General features: G+C 45.8%; 2 protein-coding genes across 2 annotated transcripts; both read left to right on the top strand.

The window, feature by feature from the left end:
* The first annotated feature begins 5,104 nt into the window (after positions 1-5,104).
* LOC104567614 (glucosaminyl (N-acetyl) transferase 2 (I blood group)) lies at positions 5,105-12,037 on the top strand. Its single transcript, XM_088521703.1, has 3 exons — positions 5,105-5,792; positions 10,434-10,526; positions 11,587-12,037. The coding sequence occupies exons 1-3, from the start codon at positions 5,168-5,170 to the stop codon at positions 11,775-11,777; spliced, it is 909 nt and encodes a 302-aa protein (XP_088377829.1). The 5' UTR covers positions 5,105-5,167; the 3' UTR covers positions 11,778-12,037.
* Positions 12,038-19,386: 7,349 nt separating this feature from the next.
* LOC104567613 (transmembrane protein 14C) lies at positions 19,387-21,718 on the top strand. The gene is made up of 4 exons (XM_088521710.1): positions 19,387-19,486; positions 20,180-20,281; positions 21,286-21,370; positions 21,561-21,718. Exons 1-4 carry the CDS (start codon positions 19,411-19,413, stop codon positions 21,616-21,618), a joined length of 321 nt encoding a protein of 106 aa, XP_088377836.1. The 5' UTR covers positions 19,387-19,410; the 3' UTR covers positions 21,619-21,718.
* The last annotated feature ends 2,006 nt before the right edge of the window (positions 21,719-23,724 follow it).

Genomic DNA, 23,724 nt, shown 5'->3' with positions numbered 1-23,724 from the left:
AGTTAGTAGGAAGATGCTTTGATGGTACTTAGGCATCTTGGCATCCTTACAGCTTTGACCAGCTGAACATGTAAAACACTCCTCCCTTTCATGCCAAAAGGAGAGTTGAAAGCAAACTCAACTTTCTCCCATTTGCAGCTCTTTGTGCAGGCAGCTGAGGGCAACTTGATCCTGAAAAGGGACCATGTAGCCAGCAAAATCCCCCCAAGGATACTGAGGTTCCCTCTGCTCTCCAGACACCACTGGAGCTTTCCCTTCTTGCCTTTTGAGGAAGGGATCTAATATTTATACATGTTCTGGCTTGGCAGAGAAGGTATTAGGAGATACCGGATCAAACACTATGAGCCACAAAAAAATAAAGGCGTCTTTCTTTTCTTTAATGAAAGACAAAATAACTTTGAGAGAAAAATGAATCTTGTTCAAGAGAAGCTGCCATCACCACCTACCCGTTTCCAAAAAGGCATAACTGAACACCCAATAGCCAGATGCCTCAATCCTGTCTCTTGTGGAGTCTTTGTGCTTGTGTGAAGGGAGCATAAAATGCACGCAAGAAAGAGAGGAATTTTACATGCACAAGTCACAGGCAAAAATGATTGCATGGTCATGAAAAATAGCGTTGCATTAGGCCTTATGTTTTTAACCTAAGCACAGCCAGCAACCATGAAGCTAATGCCAAAATGGTATCTAAAAAGTTTTCCCCTCATGTATTATAAGGCAGTTAATATTTTCCAAAACCTGACTTTTTTTTTTTTTTTTAATGGCAAATAATGAAGTGAAAGTTAGGAAGAGTTGAACAAATGCATTTAGTTGAATTAATATATTTTTTACAACTGAGAAACAGCTCTTAAAAGCAAATCAATCTGGAAAATAGAGAGCCGGAACTGACAGAGTTTTAAAACCGCTTGGGACAATTTGCAGAAGTGGTACCACCCTGTTTGCAGAGTAGGGGCCTGTGTGCACCTTGCCGCATGGCATTCACATCTCCGTGCTTGCAATGGGTCTCCCCTTCTACCCACGCAAGGAAGGTCTTACACACATGGGGACACGCTCGCGTGTCGGACCTACAGGAGCACCGAGCACGCAGCGCGCTGGCCCGCGGCCTGGCACAAAGGCAGACAAACTTCAGCATCACCTTGAAACCCGGTAGTTGACTCCCAAAGACGACCCAAGTGTTTTGTGCAAGCACTACAGCACAAGTCCTGACCATTCATTCCTTCATGTGGATAGATTGGAAAGAGGCTTGGAGCCTCCAAGCAGCTTGCCTGAGGTCACAGGTATCTGGGGACACCACCAACCTCAACTCGGTGTCTTCGAGTGAGGTTCTTTCTCCTGTTGCTGCTAATTCAGCACGGAAATTGGAAAGCCTTGGAAGAGGGGTTTGCATTCTGCCCTCTGCTCCAAATATTCCCCCAGCTTCTTATGTATGTTGTATGTTGTGAGTGCAAAGAACAGACTCATCTCACCTCTCTGAGCTGGATGAAGGTTGCTAATATATCTATCAGGGAGGAGCCAAACTGATGGATAATTTTGTTTGCAAGAGGAGTCTTAAACTACCCCCAAACTTCTAAACTATATCTGTGCCATTGTGATGGCAAGCATTTGGCTGAGAGCTGACCGGTAGACAAAAAGACAAGAGGAAGAGAGTTGGCATACAGTACGTCTCATACAATGCCAGACATGTGGCTGCTAATGCTGTGAGCTAAGTCAGTTCTCTTTCAAGAGAGATGGAAGTTCCTTTTGTCAAAAATTCACTGCACTTTATCTGAAGCAGTAGCTTCATATTAAAATTACAGCTTGTGGTTCTCGAGGAACACTTCATTCACATCCTTTGGTCGTGGGTCTGAGCTATAGGAGGAGCAACGCTAGGAAAATCTTAGAAGCATTGTTAGCACATTAATTAATCACACTCTGCAATTCCTTTATTCTTATTCTTATTATTTTCCCATGGTCATTTGCTTATACAAAATAACATTTTTTCCAGACAATTTAGCCTTTTAGAACTGAGCTTCTTGCTGAACCACTTAATTATTTCCACTCACAACCACCTCAGTACCTTTCCACTCCACTATCACTTATAGACAGATTCTTAGAATAATATTTTCTGCAATGCATTTATAATACTAACATGCACAACTGTGCATTGTGGTTGAGTTTTCCTACCAAAATCTTCCCCTGCCTTAGATTAGTGCCCACTCTCCAAAAGACAGATAGACAGAAAGGCAGAAGTTTCTTAAAATGATTCCAAAGGCAACGCTAGTTGAGTAGGGTATGATCCAGAAGAAAGTATTTTGTACCTTTGTATACTGTATCACTTGTAAAAGCAATACTGGTTCATATTTCCCATTATTTTAATGAGACATCCTGATTGAGTAAGAACTTTTAATAGGAATAAGGTGTGCAAAACAGGGACTTTCCTGTGGCTGCTATCAAGTGTTGTGACAGCAAAGCTGTTGCAATGTAATAGTCAAAACCTTTCTCTTTTGCAAAACCTACCAAAGGAAAGGTGTTTCAATGTAGTACTGGCAAACAAATACACCTGTCACATAGCAGAAGTTTCTGAAAAATTACTTTTGTCTTCTATATACCACCCAGAGATTACACTTCACTTACAAATGATATTACTTAAAATGTGGTTTTACGTTTATGTAAAACGCAGTCACTACAATTTAAGTACCACTTTTTTTTTTTTTTTTGAGAAGCCACAACTAATAAGTGAATTTGCACTCTTGTGCTTGATTCTCTTCTCATTTATCTTTGCATATATTGCACTCTATGTAACAGGCATACATACCGCCCGTTCCTGCGAAATGGCTCCATTGGCCCTGGTGCTCACGTGTCTCTCCAGGTGCAGCTCACTGCCACTCCAGCAAACAGGTATTTGCTGAGCAGACCCGTGCAGCCCGTCTCCTCCAGTGCAGCACCGCAAACCCCCCCTGCCAACACACTAAGGTTTGCTTGGGGGTCAATAAAAACCTCAGAAAAGCCCTTTCAAACACATTGCTAAATGGAGTGAGTTACTGGAGCTGACCGCTTTCCTTAATATTCCTCTGGTGATTTAAAAGAGGGGGGTGCAGTTCAGCCCTCAGACTGTCAGCAACGCGACCGCTCAAGGAGAAAGCATGTCCTGCCTCACCTCAAACCACCGTCTTGAAAGAAGTAGCTCTAAATAAGCTTCCTTTCCCTCCTCCTCTGCTCTTTATTTTCTTCTCTACAGGTTTGGTAGTCTGCTTCCAGATTTGCTAGTCTTTAGTTCATTCAATTAACCTCACCGACACTTCAGTGTACTCAGATCTCCCACTGAAATGAACATTTATGGTAAAAAAAATACATGTGTTTTTAAAGGGAAGTGTTTATCCTCCATTGTTTCCACCCTTTCCACTTTTGAAAGAAAGTCTCTTCTCTAAAGACTCCCCTACAGCTTTATCATTACCTCCCTGCCATGGCCAGGTGGAAGAACTTGTCTCTCAGGATAAACAAAAGAAAAGAAAAATCCTGTTTTCAGATAAATGCTTCTTGCATCGTCTCAAGAGTACAGTCCAAGAAATTCCTGCCTTGGTGATGGGCAGGGTTAGGAGGTTATGACCCTTTTTCACCCTGCCCACTTTTGCTCATTATTCGCTTTCCACCCTCCTGACAGCGAGTGTTTAACTATTTGATTTCTCCTTAGTGCGGGTCAGTAAAATGGCACAGGTACACCAAACATCCAAATGCTGTCAGAAAACCTGGGAAGGATTAGAAAAGGAGTAAATGAACTGACAATGTCAGGTTTGGGGAGGCAGCCTGGCAATGGCACTGCACCATGAGGGTGGTTCCTCAACTTCCTAAATGGGAGCAGAGCTCCTGAAGCTGCCAGAGGATGTAGGATGGCCACATTCCCCTGACCTTCCTCTGTCCCCATCCTCCTCCCAGAGCAGCTGCAAGCGGGCACACAGGAGTATTCTGCCAATAAGAGACATGCACCATGGGAGGCTCTAGTTAGATATTAGGAAAAAAAAAAAAAAACTACACCGAAGGAGTAGTGAAGCATTGGAACATGCTGCCCAGGGAATTGGTGGAGTCACCGTCCCTGGCAGTGTTCAAGAAATGCGTAGATGAGGCACTTAGGGACGTGGTTTAGTAGGTATGGCGTTGATGGGCGTACAGTTGGATTTGACGATCTTGAAGGCCTTTTCCAACCACAATGATTATATGATTTCATGTTGTACTGAGAAGGTGTTTTCCAGAGGTGGCAAATACCTGTTCCTAGAAATTTCTGTTGCCAAGTTTTAACATTTCTCTGTCATTCATGTTTTTCTTTTTGAAGTGCACGTGGGAGGGTGGGGAAGACGTAGGATCTATTCTGCATTACTGTTCTGTAACATTCAGATGTTTTTGAAGCTATCTTGAACTCTGCAAGAGATAGGATTAAAACAAGAAAGCCGCAAACCTGCACTCAGATACAACTCAGAGCGGGCAAAGCGTTCAGCCTGGCAGCCTCCCACCACAGCCGCAGCCCCAAGCACAGTCATCCCAAAGGAACATGCAGGGGCTAGGGGAGATGTTTCTGGGAAAACCTCTCTCGTTTCCTAACTTTCTGCTGTTTCATTGATTTATTTTTTATTTTTGCCCCGCGGTTCCAGTTTTCTAACTGTTCTGCGCCAGCCTCGGACCAGCCCTCGCCGCGGGAACCGTTGGGGCGCCGCGCGCGTGACATGGCGGCCCCGCCCGCCATCTCGAGCCGCGGGGGGCGCCCCGAGGGGGCCACCCGCCATCTCAGGGCGCGCCGGGGAGCGCCGGCCCTCGCCGTCCGCGGGCCCTTCTCCTGCCGTCCCCGCCCCGCGGGGCGGCCGCGACGCCTCCCCCAGCGCCGCGGCGGGCAGATGGCGGGCGGCGGGGCTCGGCAGCCATGCGGCGCCTACGGGTCGCCCTGCTGCTGGCCGCGGCGCTGGTGGGCGCCGCCGTGTTGCTGGCGCGGCGGCGGGGGGCGCCGGCGGGCGGCGGCACCGCGGCGGGAGCCGAGCTGGAGCGCGCCTGCCGCGAGCTGCTGCACGGCCAGGCGCCCTTCGCCTGGGGCCAGGGGCTCTCGCCGGCGGCCGCGGCGCCCTCGTGCAGCGAGTACGTGGCCCGCAGCCGCTACATCACCCGCGCCCTGTCGGCGGAGGAGGCCGCCTTCCCCCTCGCCTACATCATGACGCTGCACAAGGAGTTCGAGACCTTCGAGCGGCTCTTCCGGGCGGTCTACATGCCCCAGAACGTCTACTGCGTCCACGTGGACCAGAAGGCACCGGCCGCCTTCCAGGAGGCCGTGTGGCGCCTGCTGCGCTGCTTCCCCAACGCCTTCCTGGCCTCCAGGACGGAGCGCGTGGTCTACGGCGGCATCTCGCGCCTGCGCGCCGACCTCCACTGCATGCGCGACCTGCTGGCCTCCGCCGTGCCCTGGAAGTACCTGCTCAACACCTGCGGGCAGGACTTCCCCTTGAAGACCAACCGCGAGATCGTCCAGCAGCTCAAGGGCTTCCGAGGCAGGAACATCACGCCCGGGGTGCTGCCGCCGGCGCACATCACCGCGCGCACCAGGTATGTGCACAGGGAGATGGCCCAGCACAACACCTCGGGCATGGTCACCCCGCAGGTGCTCAAGGCACCGCCGCCGCACAACCTCACCATCTACTTCGGCTCCGCGTACGTGGCCGTCACCCGGCCCTTCGTGGAGTTCGTGCTGCGGGACCGTCGCGCCCGCGACCTGCTGGCCTGGTCTGAGGACACCTACAGCCCCGACGAGCACTTCTGGGTGACCCTCAACCGAATCCCAGGTAGGCTGCAGGGGCTGTGAAGGGCTTGGGGTTCTCGTCCCAAGCGTCTGTCACCTCGGGGACAGCAAGGGAGAGGTCTTGTTGGGTGACATCAGTTGGCCGTGATATGGCGTGGGCCAATTGTTGTGGTCATCCCAGCTCACCCCCTCTTGGAGGTGTTTCCACCAGTAGCTCTTGGTGGTATCTCATCAGGGGAACGTCACCACTTGTGGGGTTTTACACGCAGAAACGAAGTGCTTATTGGCCAACAGCAGTTGGAAATCTAGGAAAAGGTACCAAGCCTTTGCTTGGAATTTCCCCTCCTGGAGATTAATTCACTTGGCCAAGCTGTGCTGTGGTGGAAATAGCATCTCAGAGCTCTCCTGTGCTTTGAGTTTTGCAAGGTGATGAGGCCGGGGAAATCACATCTTCCCACATAGAGGCAGTAGCCTGTCCTGTAGGATGCAGGGATTGGGATCATCATCATCTGTAGCAGGGTGTGTTTGTGGTGATGCTGCAGAGCCAAGCGTCAGGTGAGCGACTGGCAACAGCCACGGCTGTCACATGGTCACTTCTATTCCTGGTTGACTGTCCATGGTCACTTCTAAATGCTGGTTTCTGTATGGTTTTTAATTTGGGGGGATTATGTTATAAATGAAGAGACAAAGAGCCATTTCTGACATGTCGTGAGGCGTTTCTCCCCTTGAGCCCTCTGTGTTAGCCCTGGCGTCCCTGAACAAAGCGAGTGGAGGATCCCCATCGCGAGGAGAGATTTTAGCCCGAGAGCCTCCCTTAGTGCCACGCGTGTTTGCTTGTTGTGTTACCACTCCAAAAGCTGCCGGAGGGATTTGTGCCTTTCCAAACCCGTCTTGCACCACGCGGTACTGTTGGGCCGCAGACCGTCACTTGTAGGGAGCAGGCCCTGCGTTTGTCCAGCCCAGCATGTTTCCCAAACATAAATATCTGGCCTCTAAGCTCAGCAAAAGTCCAGGTTCACTGCTTGGAAGAGTTTTTACAGACTAATAATCCATGTCCACCCCAAAGGTGACTTGTACACCACTGAGGGCAGGTTTATGAAGTATGATTTCCTGTGCACCAGCTTATGAGGAATGGGAGGAAAGTTTAGGTCAGTTTAGTGGCATAAAAGGGTAAAGAAACTGAAACAGATGCAAATGAGACAGTGAAGGCAGCTCAGCAGATCAGCAAAGACCAGGCAGTGTGAGTTTGCCTTGGACTGGTACATTGGTTCAATCCTGGAATTACAGGTGTAGGACTTGAAAGTTCAAAGCACATCAGCCAACCTTTTGTGCCAGTCTGACTGCCAGTTTGTGTTTATGTTACAGAAATGCAAACAGAGTGTCTTGGTTCATGTAAGCCATTGGTAACGCATGGTAGCAACGCGGGAAGCCAAGGGGACGGGCTGACTTGGCACAGGCAACTCCACTGCCATGGGAATTGCAGGGGAAAGCAAAATAAGGAAGTGCTTAGAAAATGCTGAGAAGGACATTGTGTTGCCTTCGTCCTGGGGATGAGGTCCAGATCCTGGATTGCCTGTGTTTTACCTGCCCCCAAACCTCTTTTCTGAGGGAAGTGTGCTTGGGGGTTGGGAATGCATCCACAGGAGACACCTCTCCCTGGCGAGGAGGAGGCCCCGTTTCTGAGCAGTTTGCAGCCACCAGCACTGCACCGATCCGGTATGAAGGCAGCCACAACCAACTGGAAGACAGGAAGAGGCACTATGGGCAGTGCCTCTAATTTCATTTCTTCCCCTGGTGTGTATTTGAAATTCACTTCCTTTGCTGTGGGCACTTGGAAAATCAGAAAAATGAATTGTCGCAAATAAGGCTGATCCCAGGTGTGTGGCTTTGTTTTGTAATTACCTGCAGTCAGAAGCATTTCACTTCCACTATCCCCCCTCCCTCTCCAGCAAGCAGCAATTAAACGCGGAGATACTGGCCATGTTTCCCTAGCCGTCCAAAACAAGAGGAGCCAAGAAATAACCTGCTGCTGCTGCAGTGTTTAGTATCCCTGCCTGTGAGGCAGATCTTCCCCCCGCGTTTTCGGTGATGAAACTTTTTAACCTCAATGGAGTGTTAGATGGGAGCCTATCAAAAGTAGAGTAATTAATTTAGATTATCACCATCAACATAACATTTCAGACCAACCATATTTATAAAAACTGGTCTCAAGAACAGGTTCCAAACGTGAAACCAATCAATAAAGTTCTAATAGAACAACCAAATGCTTAAAGAAGAGTGTGGTGAAATCATCCCTTTTTTTTGGTGCTGAGCTATGTTTTCCCTGCTCTTTGATGAACCTAGAAAATTGCCTAGTTTCCTTAATTTGAGGATGGTGAATAATGTGAAGTCAGTAGTTTTGTATTCCTGTAAGGGAGAACCTTCCATTGTTTAAGCGGGTATCCTGAGGTCATTCCTGTTTTGTCAGTCATCTTTCTGCTTTGCTACTGTGTCAGCAGTTTCCAGGTTTTTCCTCACACCACCTTTACTTCCATCTTTTGTGAACAGGTTTTTAATTTGAAATTATAATGCATGTCCCAGACCATCTAAATTGTTTATTCCTTGCCATCATTGTCTCTTTTTGTCTTCTATAAAATGATATCTTTATTTTTTTTTTCTGAAAGAGTAACATTTTTTGATTCCTCCCTTCACTCTTTTTGAACCATTATTTTATTTGATAATGGCCCATTATAGAAAGGGGGAGAAATAAGAAGCTAGTGGAGCTCTGATTATTGCTGCCACATATTGTGTTTATGGTGGTTCTGTTGTTGAATGTTAAAGTCCTTTTGCTTCTGATAGAAGAGTTGTGATTGATTATTTGTCACTAACCCTTCTTACCTATAAGGGAGATGCTCCACTTAAAAACAACAACAGAAAAAGTCTGTTAGTTAATTCTTCTTATATCAGATTTCTCAGAGAACAAGCAAACAAGAAGAAAACCCAAACCCTTGTTTTTATTTACTGTCTTAATGATTCTGTTTTCTTCTTCACTGTGCGCTTCTAAGCTCCCAGTGAGGGAGTTGTTAGGTTACAGTAACTATAGAGATACTGTGTTTGTTACCATCTAAGAAGGGACAGAAAAAAAATAGTAACAAAATCTTCCATCGCTTTCACCTTTAACTTGGTGAAAACATCAAACTTAGGATGATCACACTATTTATTTCAGTCTTTGTTTTATTACCTTCATCTTCCCGTGTACACAGCAGAGGCTGACAAGGCTTTCCCGCTTCAGCATCCCCTCCAGAGCTGTTTCCAGAGCGGGAGGCTCTAGGACGTGCGGAGCACGTGGCAGAGGTAGCAGGATTCCTGATCATCACCACCCTCTGCCCGTTAGCGCCTTGAGTCACTCCTCAGCCCTAACACGAAGCGGGTTCTTTGCATTCCAGCAACTTGGTCTTTTTTTTTTCCCCCTTCGTTTTTAGCTTTACTGGGAGAAAGCAGAAATAATTTCTGGAGTTTTGTCCCTGCTGCCATGCATGTGAGCTCCCCAACCGTTGCGTTTTCTGCTGTTTGATTACTCAGCTGTGACAGCACAGGAATCATTTGCTAGACCTGGAAGAACAAAATGCACTTAGTCTTTTCAAACATGGAAATAAATTATATACAAGTGTTCGTGCTTGAGCGAGAGGTCAGTGCTTTTCAGCTTTTCTTAGCAAAGTGGTTTGCACATCAGGTGGTGGTTACAAAGTCTATTCTTTGGTCTCAAGTTCTTGAGCTAATAAGAAAGATGCAGTCTGTTGAAAGCAGTAAGTTTATAGAAAGCTTTCATTATTTTATGCAACTCGCCTTTTTTGCCATATTCTGAAGGCAGTTTTAAGAAGTACTTCGTAACTGAATACAGTATTTCAGTACAGATCAGTTACAGGGATTTTCCTGGTTATGATTACATGAACAGCTCTTGTTTTTAAATTGCAAAGACTTAGTGCCATGGCAATTGTTTGTTCCAGGTACTGCCTTTATTTGAAGACACTGAAATTCCCCTGACTCAGGAGAGCCAGGATTGCACAAGCAACACCTGTTTACTTTTCAGCAAATGCCAGTTGCTGAATGTTGAGCATTTTCCTTCATGCTTTTAGGACTTGAAAAAGTTGTTCTCCTGGTTATAGCAGGATTCATTGTTTCGGATGGGGAGAGGCCCTCCTATTGGCTTGTGATCTGGACAAGGCTTGTGATCTGTCTAGACTTACATATATTACTATATCACACTATAGGCTATAATTCAGTTTCAGCAGATCCATCCAGCTATGGCATGCTTGAATTTGTTCTGTTGATCTCTCTTATTTTCTTTCATTTCTTAATAAAGTATTTACTGTTACCTCACATGAAGGTTTTCTGTGTCAGTGGCGTGGTGCACAAAGAGCACTTGGGGGGCAGTATGCACTGTCATACTGAGGCTGTTGTAAAGGAAGGGTTTGATTTCAGATGTGAGATTATTTAGGTCTCTTGGAGTGTCATCTTGTTTATATCACGAAAGCTGCTTTCACCTAGGAAATTTTACAAGTTGGCATCCAGAAACATGCTTGGCATCTATTGATTTGCATATTACTAAGTGTTTCATCCCTGTTCTGTAGAGAAAGGTACCAGAGAGCAGATAACACACAACTTAAAAGGACTAATGATTTTATTTTCTGCTCTCCGGGTGCAGGTGTCCCTGGCTCCATGCCCAACGCAATGTGGGAAGGTGACCTGAGAGCTGTCAAGTGGGTTGATATGGAAGAGAGGCACGGAGGATGTCATGGTAATGTGTACATTTTTCCCGCACATCTTCTTCCTGTTCATGCAGTCGAAAACAGTTAACTGTTTTTCCTTTAGTCTTACAGCCTCTAATCATAATATAAGAGCATCTGTAGAACTTCACAGGGAGTAAGACATGAAAAAGGAGTCACCTCCTGCATAGTCTTTACACAGTGATTGATAATAGCCAAATAAAATAAACAGTGAGGAAGGTGGAAGAGTTCTTTCCTCATCAGAAACTTCTACAGAACATATCAGCCTTGGGAAGGGAGGATATTTGGCAACTTAAGTTTCACAAGAGCTAGTTGACAGTCGTAGGCCGTGGGTGATTTTCTTGTAGGTGGATGGGAATAGCCCAGGTGTTCATAGCCCTGGGATCCAGAACCTGTAGAGCCAACAGCCCTATAAACAACCCACAGCTCTCAACCTTGGCTCCAGGTAGAACCAGAAGGGACAGAAAACCGAGGAACTCACAGCTCAAGGAAGTGCTGCTCCTGTTTGCCCTCGGGCCTTCTTTGCCAAGAGCAGTCGCCTTCTTTTAATACAGGGGTGGCTGCACAGGTCCCAGAGCAAGAGCTGTCAAGTCCATTTGATATAGTTGAGTTGAGGAGAAAAGTTTTGAGGATTTTAGTCAGGTCCAAGTAATAGCAGTTTCACCTCAGCACAGAAGTTTGTGAAACTGCTCCAGGATCAACCAGAAGTATTCAATGGAAAATCTAGTATAAGTATCAGTTTCTTTTCCCTGACAGAAGGAATTTTCATCGTCTTACAAAGAGTCTCAATGAATAGCATGTCCTTTCTGATCTGTCTCCTTATTCAAAAATTTTGCCCATTATTTATTCCTCAGTAGCTTTCTTGATTTCACCCCAGAGGTATTCCCATTGTTCATCCAATGTGCTTTTTATTTTTTGCATTTTTATTGGTGTAGGAGATTATTTATAGTTGCTTTGGAGATCAGACTTTTTAAAAAGAATAATTTGGATTCTAGAGGGTGCCTATGGGAAAAAAGTGCATTTTGACATAGTTTTTTTCTTTTTTTTTCTTTTTTCTTCTCTCTTTGGCAGGTCATTATGTTAGAGACATTTGTGTGTATGGAACAGGTGACCTCAAGTGGCTTTTTAATTCTTCCTGTTTGTTTGCGAATAAGTTTGAGCTCAGAACATACCCACTTACTGTGGAGTGTCTGGAACTGAGACATCGGAAGAGAACCTTGTCCCAGAGTGAGATTCAGGTGGACCCAAACTGGCATTTTTAGTTAAGAAAAAGTCCAGCTGTAGGCTACAACATAAATAAAAGTGGTCAGGAGAACAGCAGCAGAAATCTAACTTCTGTTGTGCTGGAAGCATAAGCTCAGCAGATAGGTTTCCTTAGGATGTTCTGTACTTGTAGCTTAGGTCAGTTTGTCCTAAACTACCTGAAAAGTCTAGCCTTCCATTTAACACCAGGAGACCAATATGTGAAAGATGCAAAAAGAGAGACGAGGGTAAAGCTTCTTCAGGAGCTGCTCCGTTTGCATTTTTTGCCATTTTTAGCAAGATTGCTTTCCAGCCCCAACCTTTGTCTTGCTACAGAGTCTTTGCTATCTCTTTCTATATAAACATACATAGAATCATGCGTCGCTGGCATTTCTTGTACCTAGTGAGACAAGAAGAGCACGCTGATGAGCAAAGAGAAAAAGAATTACAACCTACAGTGAGATCTCAAAAGCAGGAACAGAGTGTGTAGCTATACATACACTCTTTTCTCAAATATACTGATATTTGATGCAGGGAATCCACAAGAGAGTACTGGAAATGGAAGAAAGACACTGCATTTCCAGATCCTGGCTCTTTAAATATGTTTCAGGATAAATTTCATAAATCAAAATAGCATCTTTTACAAGACTAATAAGTGTGCTTAGAAAAATCAAAAACAGGAATTTCAGGTCTTCCATGTCTGAAAAACAAAGGTTGTGTATTTGATTCATTTGACCAACTAGAAGAGCTGGAAAAAATGGGGGAAAAAAAAGTCTCTTCATGCAGACTTAGTCCACTTGTGTCCTTAGATCACCAAAGCCGAGGCCACAGAGGGAGAGATAGGGAGCAGGGAAGGGAGTAGTAAGATAAGTATTTCCGGGACTGAAGGAAAGTACCTGAGCTTTGACGATAACTCGGTAATTCTGGTATGGCATTGACATTACTCCCAAGCTGGATCTTAATATAATGATAAATACACATATTTTAACCTTGGGGTTCACTTCATCACAGCCCTATTTTTTCCAGTAGCAGCCACTAGAGGGAGGGCATCAAGTATCTGAGCGGCTTTTCCTTTCCAAATCTAGGTAACTCCCTACAGCATACAAAAAAACCCTACATAACCCTGCCGCGCATGCGATGTGTCGGCACATTGGGCAGGCCATAGAGAAGATGAGGTCTCCAGGAATACTTGGTGTGGCAAAGACAATGTGAAAGTTAAAGAGATCCGTCATTGTGTTCTGAAAAACAAAGCAGGGAAGCACAACCCCGAGTGCTCCGTCCTGTAGTCGTGGCAGGTTGTATTTATGAGGCATTTTAGCAGCACTGTTGAGTGACCCGGTCAGCAGCACTGAGGCTGTATAAACTGAGACACCTGAATCCAGGGGCAGTATCTGCTGCTCTCCCCAGACAAGCAAAGATGACTCAACAAATCACTCCTGAAAACCAGCAGCTTAGCAACAGCTTTATTAAGCTGTCTAATTTCAGCTCCTTCTAGTAAATCGGACTGCAAGCTGCAGCAGTTCGGAAACGGCAGTGCATCATACACAGCTGTCCCAAAGCGTAACCTCCAGGGGAGGGGTTGAACGGACAGTCAGTCCGTTTATTCTGCATCTGCAGCTGTCAACACCTGATAAAGTAGGTCCTGGCACAGAAGGATTGAGAATTTATCTCCAGAGCAAAATGTTAGTGGAAATCCTGTTTTTTTGTTTGCTTGTTTTGTTTTTTTGTTTGTTTTGTTTTGTGGAGGGGAAAAAATGGGACAGTTTTAATAGCTTGCTGCCATGGTGAAAGCTGAAGGGAACTATGCTAGAAAGAGTCAGTCTTTTAAATAGATAGTTTTAGGGTGTCCAGTCTAAGGCAGTACTGAAAGCAGTTCACACCCCCATTGTTCTGTCAAGCCAAACTGAAATATTCTGAATACATAGGAGGTGTTCTCGCAGTTCCATGTGAATATTTAAAGCAGCAGTGTATGGACACGATAACATTTCATTGTTCAGACCCTAGAAAATACAGGATAGAAATAAATGGCAAAATATCTCCCAACCGCAGAGCAATAAACTTGTCAGTCTGGAGACACAGAAATAAGGAGTGTTTTACTCTGAGCCTGAATGAATCAAGCGAGTGGTTTAAGTAACATCTTACAAATACATGAAAAGTGGGCAGCCTACTGAGAGACCTACATTTCTGTTTAGCTGTGACTTAGTGCTTTTTTGTTGTTGTTGAATGCTACTCCATGTTATATTTTACTGAAAATAAATTATTTCATCTTCACTGTGTGAGTGATTTTTGGGGGCAACACAGAGATCATTCTCTCCTTTTTTTTTCTGTTAAGAAGGAACATCACAGTTAATCACTTTCTGCTAAATAACATGGGAAGAAAGAGAGAAAGAATAACCTTTTTTCGCCAAGCTCAAGAAATAGATCTAAGCCAATGCGACCTAGCAGCATTAGCTATAGTTTAGAATGGCAATAAGAGATAGGGGTGATGACAAATTGCAGAAGGTAGCTGGTAAGAGTGAAGCTAAGGTGCACTGGATTTCCATGCAGAATAGCAAGAGCAGTGGCTAGTTCAGCAACAACTCGGTGGATGGAAGGGATTCTCCTATGCCTGCGTCTCCTTGTTTTCTCGATTTATGAGGGGAAAACAATCAAAGAAAAAAAAATCTATAAACTTCCCCAAAACATTATAAACAGCGGAGCAAAGTTTTCAGTTCTGATTAGTCACACACTTTGGAGCTTACAGATCCTGGGCATGCACAGAACATGGTCTCTGGAGGGATTTACAAGTCAGTCTTTTCATTGAAATCAGTTTGACTTGCTTAGAAAACCTGCTGGATCCCTTCCTGTTTCTTGAGATGCTGAAAACTTTGTAAAACTGCAGCCTTTTCACCATGAGGACAGTGAAACGAGCACTGGACCTACCTGGACAAACAGCTGAGCAACCCAGTCCGAAAGCAGTGTCAGCCCCGCTTTGGGCAGGAGGGCTGTGTGGGCTGAACCTCTGCGATCCTTTCCAATGCGAATGACTCCTCTGTGATCACCTGATTCTTTTGCAGACAGACCCAAACTACTTCCCTCGGGCCTTGAAGTGCAGCTGCCAGGTCTCCCATCCTAGCTGCTTGGAGTCGTGACCAGTTCCTCTGCGCAGGCTGCCCTCACTCCTGGATTGCAGGCTGGGGTTTGGGACCGAACCACAAGCCCGTGAATGAAAACAGCACCCCCTTTCCTGACCGTTTCTGCATTCCTGCCATTGAGGGCATTTTTACAGCCCATGTGATGCTGTACAAGCAGCTCCAGAAATTCTGCTGCAAAATTCTGTGCCAGTCTTGTATATCTTAAGGAAACTCTGTAACTTAAATTCCTAACATCAGTTCATAACTTTTACATGGAAGCACTGAATTATGACTTAAGTACTGCAACATTTTTCATTATTCCTGAGTGCCTCAGGTGTTTGATTTACTTAACACGAGTGAAAGAAACATCATGTATTCATCTTGTGTCAGCCAACTGAACACACGTAGGAAGGAGGGGACAAGAGGACACTGGAGGAGAGTGACATTTCTGTCAGTGCTGGGAACAAATATGTTACCATTACACCCTGCCTTGCTTGCTGTTATCTTAGCTTAGAACAAACCCTTGTCCATGTGTGCCTCAAACACCAAGAGTGTACACAGCAACAGAAAAATGCAGACAGCTTGTGCCATGATAGAGCAACAGGGCAAAAATTACCAGGAGAACAATTGCCATAATCTATCCAAGAAAGCACCATACCCAGTTGTGCCTCATGCCCAAATGCTGGTTTGAGCCTGTTACTGGGAATTGGGCAAACTCTTGGCTGGCCGCAGCGCACAGAGGGCAGAGCAGAGTCCCGTCCCCACAGCTGGGCATCGCTGCCAGCCTGCTGAGGGGCCACCGTGCCACCACACGGGCCACTGGTGAGGGTGTCACTGGCCACCCCACATCGCCTCTGGAGACTCACCGGGAGCGACTGCCCTCCAGGGGACTCCCCGCTGCTCAGCACCAGCCTCCACGCTGAGCCAGTGTCCAGTCACTGTCCACCCATCTAGCTGGTGTCCCGCAGCTGGTCTGTGAGGATGGTACAAGAGACCGTGTTGAAAGCCGTGCTCAACACGGCTTATTCTCATCAAAATCCACTGCTCTCTCCTCGCCCTCTGAGCCAGTCATCTCATCACAGAAGGCTGCCAGGTTGGCTGAGCGTGATTTCCCCTGACTGCTACCATCCATCACCTCAGGGTTTTGAATATATTTGGAAATGTTTTCCAGGATTATCTGCCCCATCACCTTCTCAGGGATCCAGGTGAGGCCGACCTGCCTGTAGTTCCCTGCATCCTCCTCCTCCCTTTTCTTGAATACAGGAGTGACACTTGCTTCCTTTCAGTCCTCGGTACCCGTCCCCAATCATCACAACCTTTAAAAGCTAATCAGAGCAGCCTCTCAATGACATCTCTGCAGCACTCATGGTGGCCTCCCCTCAGGTCCGCCAGGTTTGTGGGTGTCGGGCCCTCAGCTGGCCCCTCACCTGTCCTGGCAGAGCTCCACACATTTCCGGTGCCCTCCTGCATAAAACGCAAATCCCGCTCCTTGCTGTCCTGCTCTGGCTTTCCCTAAGAGCCTGTATCCATCCGACAGGGCACCCTAGGCATGTGAGCTATCCCAGCACGTCTCCATCATCCTCATGTGCTCATAGCCCAGTAACTGCACACAGACCCTTGATTCCTCCTGTTTGTTCCCTGTCCTGCTTTCCTTGGTGTGCAGACACTTTTGAGAAGCACCCAGAAATACTTATTTCCCAGAATGGGTATGAAAGCATCCCCCCAAAAGAAGTACTTTTTCCAAAACCCCCTTCACCCTTGTTTTTGTCCTTTTTGAGGCCTCTATTGCTTGCATCACCTCGCAGCCATTGCTTGCCATCCTCACTTGAATGTTGGTCATTCTCTGTGTCCTCCATTGACCCTAGTTTAAAGCTCTTCTCTCCAGGTTGGTCAGCTGGTTGGCAAAGATCTGGTTGGAAGAGGGTCCTGGTTCTTCCTAGCAGTCCTGCTCCTCAGAGAGGATCCTGTGGTCATAAATCTACAACCTAGTTGCTGACACCAACTGTGTGACCAGTGCAACATGCAGGATCTGACCATTCCTCCTCAAGCCTTTCCTCCTCGCTGGCAGGATTGAGGAGACACCACGTGAGCCCCCAAGCTCTCCGTGAGCCACGGAGTCACTCTTGACATGCTCTAGGTTTCCATTGGTGCCTATGTGGAAAAAGAAGTGGGGATAACAGTCCCAGGGCCAGACAAACTCCACAGTCACTCCACAGTATCGCGGATCAGCCCCCCCTGCTTCTCCAGGTATCCTTCCTGACAGCTGAGTGTCTTCTGTAGGTGCAGATCTGCAGGTGCAGGAGCTATCCTGCTGGTGCCAGCGGCCAAAGCCCCCAGCTCTCACCTTCTTGGGAGTCTCCGCTCCCGACCTGACAGACAGACGGACTCTCTGCCTCTTCTTTGGTACATACAATTTGGGATTTGGGTCTGGGATGTACATTTTGGGGCTTTGTATCTGTAGAGTCCCGAAGATCTTCTTTATGGCATCTCAGAGGCTGCACAGTCTCAGTCTCAGTAAGTCCTTCCAGTCCTTCTATTTCACAACAGATTAGCAGTGAGATGACAGTAGCAAAGGCAAATTCTTGCTTATCATCTGTTAAAAACTCTGGCACATCTGTAGGTAAAAGTGAAAAATACCTACTTGGATTGACACGCCAGCTTTTTAAGGACATGCAATTGCAAAGCCAGTAGGCAAACACACGAGTGTTCTGCCAGCTCAGGCCATCAAGATCCTCGGGGAATCTACATTCCTTCTTTTGATATTCACTCCTTCTACCCTTAATCATAAAGGTTCTGATTGTATGCCTCAGTTTTGCTCCTTCAGTCAGATGGATTGATCTGAGACCCTTCCTTCTATTAACGATTTTCTCCTTGTGAGCAACTCCCTGGCACTTCCTACCAGGTGAGACCCTTAGCAAAGTCCCAAAAATAGTGTTTTATTTTCTAACTACTATTCTCTCAAAGTTCAGGCTTGAAAAACTTGTGTGCCCCGAGCAGCAGCAATTTCCACCTAAGAGCATGTTGCTTCAGTGAAGGCTGTTGAGAGTGTTACGACCTTATGCTATTAATCCATGAAACTGTAGTCCAAGACATAGCTAAAACACAGCAGAAAACTGGTCTAGACATAGAGTAAAAATATAGTTGCAATCAGAGCATGTAGAAAGACTCAATTTTCAAATAAAAATCAAAAATCCTATGTAGAGTCCTGTGGAGCCCTGTTTGTCACAGGGCTTACCGTCTTATGCAATTACACAAGAATCTGTCCAAGGTTATCAGGGACTGATTTTTGTGTGTGTGTGTGTGCTTGGGATTTGACAAAACAGATGTTTCACACTTTTAAGAAGCTGGGAAGTGACTGAAAAGTGACCATGGTCCCCAGGGGCTCGCACTGAATTTGCACCGGCAAGTGGGAAGTCCCAGGAGGTAGTCAGCTCCCAGTAATCCCAGCATTTCAGCTCATCCTAAAAGAGCCCTGCTCTGGACACAGGGACACCACAGGGTTTTGGTCCCACACTGGCAGCTCCAGGGGGGACCGTGCAGGGCTGCTCATCCATCCCTTGCTATGGATCCGCTAAACTCTGGGACCAGCCACGTCCCTGGCCTGTTCCAGCCCTTCCCATTTGTCTGCATACACAGATAGCGTCTTAACTTCAGTTTTTCTTTGCTGCACTCTCACAGACTCTGCTGTCCTGGATAACTGTGAGAACATGTCTATATGAAATAAAAGCAGAATGCAGGCAATATGTTTTTCTTTAGGAAATTAAATAACGATGCAAAATCTCTTCATTCAAGCCGTTGAGACCAGGCACAGAGAAGTACTTTATCCAGCTTCCAGCTAGCCCAGAGGACACCCTGGTGGGGTGTATATCGATACCCTTATATAGGATTCCTAAGCCCTACTTTGGGGGTTGCACGAGAATAACAACGGGAGATTTCCTGAAGTCGTTTCACGGGGTAGGTCAGCCACAGCAAGTACCTTTAGAACCGTTCTGTTTCTCCCTTGCCATGTATGTGACTTGAAGGAGCGCTCTGATACTCTCCAAGCCACCGTGATCTCGAAGACTGGAACAGAACAACAAGCAAAAGGAGCCACGGGCAAGATACAGATTCCCTAGCTCCACAGCCAATATTAAAGTGATTAAAAAATAAATAAATACAAAGTGGGGGTGCTATAACAGAAGCAGAAGCGCGGCACGTCCGCGCGGCGGCGGGGCCGGGGCGCCGCGGGGCCGCCCCTCCGCGCGCGGCGCTGCTGGGGACGGAGCCGCCCGCGCAGCGACACTCCGGGAGCCGCGCAGCGCCCGCGCCAAGGTCAGTGCGGCGCCCCTTCCCCTCCCCTCCCCTCCCCGCCCGCCAACGGCCGCCCGCCAACGGCCGCGTGGGGTGCGTGTGTGTGGGGGGGGAGCCCCTCCAACGGCCGCCCGCCAACGGCCGCGCGTGGGGGAGGCCCGCGGGAGGCGGCCGGGGCCCCGCGGCGGCGGGCGGCCCGCGGGCGGGCCGGGCGGGCAGGCGGCCCGCGCTCGCTCTTTGCTGCCCGCAGATGGAGTACGACTGGCTCGGCTTCGGCTACGCGGCGCTCGTGGCCTCCGGGGGCGTCATCGGCTACGCCAAAGCAGGTAGGGGGCGGTGGGAGCGCCCGGCCTGCGCCGCGCCGGGAGAACGGGGTTTATCCCTTCACCAGATCTGGGCAAGGAGGAAAGGGGGACGTGCCCGGTAGCACCGGGGTGAAAGTGTTCTTAAGGGAAAGCAGTTTTTAATTCTTTGCAAAAACGCCTTTAAATGGAGGAGTTACACTGGTGCCGGTGGTTTTGAGTGCCGTATTTATCCCTGCTAATAAAAGCACTCGGTGAGTTCCAGGCCCGGCTCACTTTGGAGTTAGTATCCAGGCTCCCTCGTCATGCAGCAGTGCAGTAATCAGTTCCGCCTTGTCCTTGTTTAGCCATTTTCTTTTTCCTATGGATGTCTAAGCCCTCTGGGAGGCTGTTTAGTTAGTTGCGTGACTGACCTCGGGAGCTTTGAGCCTGCCCTTTAGAGGCTTCACTTGGTATTTCCAGTGTCAGCTAACCAGGAAGGGCAGAGTTCAGTTTGCATTTACAGGAAACTCAAATAGACAATCTTGACACACTGCAGAAATCCTTGTTACTTGTAAATGGTGTTTGATTAAATGCTTTGAAGTATCATGTTAATAAAAAATAAGCAGTGACTTTTATTTGCTTTAGACTCTTTTTTTTTCAATAGTGTGCCACTTGCAGGGGCCTTTGCTTGGTTTGTGGTCTTTCAGCAGGCGCTTTCTCTCTCCCTCACTCAAGGTAGCGTCCCGTCTCTAGCTGCCGGCCTCCTCTTTGGTGGCCTGGCAGGACTAGGTGCTTACCAGCAGTCCAAAGACCCGAGGAACGTGTGGCTTTCTCTGGGTAAGTTTCCTTGGCACTTAGGTACTAAACATTGCTGCTAGACATATAAATAGCAACATTTTTTTCTGGTGTGCTTCTGCAAACTAGTGCTGCTTTATTTATATGAGCGCTGGTAATATGGAACGCGTGTGAAAGACGTTTGGCTGTGAAGGAGCGTTTCCAGCCTATGGCCATGGAACAAGCGTGTGTGCAGGAGCGAGCACCCCGTGACGTCGCAGGATGGGCTGTTAAGGAACACGGGTTTCCACAGGCGCCTCAGTAAAGCAGTGTGTGTTTTAGCATGTCATAGGCTGTGGAAGAAGTTGTCCTAAGGAGGGAATGATCTGTTCTTTTTGCTCCTAGAGGATGAGGCACTTACAGTATTAAACCATTAAAAAAATCAAATATACTGTAGGCCAAATTTACTCTTGGCTCTTAATGTTTACTGAGTCGATTAAATGTTGGCTCTTAATTTTCAATGTTAACATGTTCAGAATTAATGCATATAGGATCAAATCAAATGTCAAAAATGAAAGCTTTAATTTAGTTTCATTTTTTGTTCAAAGTCCCAGAAAAACTGAGAATGTAATCATATTTTGCACCAACCTCATGATTTTTTTGACATCATCCTACCTTTCTGGCAGTTTTGAGATTGTTTGCATTAAAAGAGATATTATTCCTGTTCTGCAAATAAGGAGAAACTGAGGGAGCATCTTGGTTACCTGCTCAGAGAATTGGAGGTTGTGGGTGGTTAGACCGTGGTCTTAACTCTGACTAGGATTTCTTATTTCTAATGAGTATTGGCGCACGATTACCGAGGTTACTGTAAAGGTTGCAGCAGCTCTTCCTTTTAACAAAACAAATAAAGAGCAGTTTTTGTTGCATACGTTCCCTTGTGAGGATGAGGGAAGCATTCTTGTCTGCGGGTGTTTAACGTTTCCAATACTGTTGCATGGCTGTGCTGATGCTTCAGACCTGCTTCCCTGAGGTAGCTCTGGCTGAACTTGCTTCTTTTCTTCTCCCAGTGGCATCTGGAACTTTGGCTACAGTTATGGGAATGAGATTTTACAACTCCAGAAAAGCAATGCCCGGGTTAATTGCTGGTGCCAGGTAGTCACATGCCTTTGTTTTAGTCTGTATTTTTCAATAAGCTTTTTGTTTAATTTAGATGTGGATTTATTTGAGAATGTTACATGAGTTCTGTGAAAAATAACGTGTTGGAGTTCAGCTAAATGAAATCCTGCCAGTTCTTCCTTCTTGTTTTTTTTGTGGGATTTTTAACAAATATTCTGTTCTACAGTTTATTCATGGTTGGACGGCTGGGATTGCAGATCATGGAAAAACCTCTTCAGCCATAGGTCTGCAGCAAGTCACTTGAAGATACATGACTGAGAAGCCTGAAAATGCAACTGCCTGAATGCACTGCACAAAAGTGGAAAAGACACTGCTGCCTGTGCACTGTATTTTTCATATCTTAATGATCCCTACATTTTTAAAGGACAGAAGCTGAGAGCCCTTATGTTGTCCAAAATGGTATTTGTCTCAATCTCTTCTGCATTGTGAACCAAGAAAATATGCAAATAATGTTAGTTTAGTTTCTGGTCCTGCAGCTGAATGTAGGCAAAGACCTCTTAGCGCTTGGATGCAAACAGTTACAGGATTGAAGCTTTAAATATGCACTTGGATTTGTCATTCTGAAACCTGTTGCACTTCTAAAATGAGGATAAAGAAGTTTCCAATTTGTCATTAATATTTACTGTTAACATTCTATTACCCATTCTCCCACCATTTACCTAACATTTTTTTCTTTCATCAAACAAAGACTTTGTTTCAGCTCTGCAACACAACCGTGGAGCAGGGTGTCAAGGTAATGCAAGGAATGTGAAGCTGCTACTTACAATCATGAGCAAAAGTGCCCGGTTAAATGTCATTCATTCGACTTCTACAGACTGTTGTTTGTAAGAGAAATCAAAATATGCTTCCTTAGGTAACACCGAATTGTAAGCATAGCTCTTGCATTTCATGAGAAGATGTAACTCTAAATAAAGCAACAGATGATTATTACAAATTTTTGCCTTCTACACAGTTATGATTTTTTCATGTAGGTTAATAGTTTGGTGCTTTTTCTGCAGAGAACTTGAGTGTTTTTGTGAACACATATTGTATAGATGATATCAGTGTCCATTCTCTGACCATAATAGACAGTGACTTGTAAATATAAAAATTTCAGCAGTGTGGGGGGAGAACAAATGCATACAGACTATATATTCAGGCTGGTGTTGCGTTAGAATCTCATGTTTATTTTCCAAGATGATTGATCTATTTCAGATTTGAAAAATTCTTTGTGAAAGTTTATTTAAACGCTAGTGAGCTCAATTGCTGAGTCTTTGCAGTGAGGCAGTTACCTTAAGTCCTCTGTTGCCTGGATCTATCCAGAATGTGAACCTGCCCTGCAGAAAGTGGATGGGAACGTATCCCCTTTTCTGGGCTCATTTAGCTGCACAGACCCTTAGCTTCATTTTCCTCAGCCTTTCTTGTTGGTGACTTGTAGTGGGAGATGGGAGCAAGGAGGTTCTGAATATATTGGGGAAAATAGTGCCTGTCTGGGCGCAGCAGGAGTAGTTTGGCAGAGTCAAAACAACTGTACAAAGCCCTTTAACCTCTTATTATTAGTTCTGAAGGTATTAGCAAGAAAAAATTCTTAATATTGATCATGTTTTGATTATGGATGAATGAGGCCTGTTGTGGATGGTCAAAGCAATTTCAACATCCTTCAGCACATGATAAGGACGGCATATTTCTTCCAGCTATATTTAATGCAACAAATATCTATTATCTATTTATTTTTCTGCTCTAAGTGATTTAGGAAGCAATGGATGGACAGAGGTTATTAGTTAATTCCTTCACTGGATTGTAATCTTAAATACATCACTGGCATCCTATACCTCAGAAGAGTGATGTCTTTTTGTCTTTTATTTTTATCACAAAGACATCGTAAGTGCATTGATGAAGGATTGTTTTAGAAAGTCTGAGGTTGTCCTTCATTGCCAAAACCAGATGTTGACATTCTAAAAATAAATAAGATACATTTTAGGGCATAAGGACATTTATTAGCACATTGTGCATTATTAGCACATCTAGTACTAAAGGGATTTTCCTCAGGTGTGATTTTCATAACCAAATACTAGACTTCTTGATTCAACTGTTTCTGACTAAATCAACTTCCAACAAATTACATAACCTGTATATTATGGCAGATTAGGTCAACAGTGAGAACTTGGGGTTTTATATGCAGTCAAGGCATACACATTTCTTTTTGCATCCCTTAAAGTAATTGTTAACTGCTTGACATTTTTAAAGAGTGCCCTAATTTTGTTCTTTAGAATGGCAGTGTAACTAATAAACATAAAGCATCTATTCTAAATAAAACTATTAACAGAAATATCCTACATCAGCATCTTAAA

Source organism: Tinamus guttatus, unplaced genomic scaffold (assembly GCF_059628265.1).
Source record: "Tinamus guttatus ecotype Peru unplaced genomic scaffold, ASM5962826v1 Tinamus_guttatus_pri_ptg000131l, whole genome shotgun sequence".
Lineage (NCBI taxonomy): Eukaryota > Metazoa > Chordata > Aves > Tinamiformes > Tinamidae > Tinamus > Tinamus guttatus.
This window is presented reverse-complemented; position numbering and strand designations above follow the sequence as displayed.

Excerpts from the sequence above, each read along its gene's own strand:
- LOC104567614 (XM_088521703.1), top strand. The coding sequence starts at position 5,168 with ATGACGCTGCACAAGGAGTTCGAGACCTTCGAGCGGCTCTTCCGGGCG. Across the intron at positions 5,793-10,433 it reads GACCCTCAACCGAATCCCAG|GTGTCCCTGGCTCCATGCCC; the intron begins GTAGGCTGCAGG and ends CTCCGGGTGCAG. Across the intron at positions 10,527-11,586 it reads GAGGCACGGAGGATGTCATG|GTCATTATGTTAGAGACATT; the intron begins GTAATGTGTACA and ends TCTCTTTGGCAG.
- LOC104567613 (XM_088521710.1), top strand. The coding sequence starts at position 19,411 with ATGGAGTACGACTGGCTCGGCTTCGGCTACGCGGCGCTCGTGGCCTCC. Across the intron at positions 19,487-20,179 it reads CATCGGCTACGCCAAAGCAG|GTAGCGTCCCGTCTCTAGCT; the intron begins GTAGGGGGCGGT and ends CCCTCACTCAAG. Across the intron at positions 21,371-21,560 it reads GGGTTAATTGCTGGTGCCAG|TTTATTCATGGTTGGACGGC; the intron begins GTAGTCACATGC and ends TCTGTTCTACAG.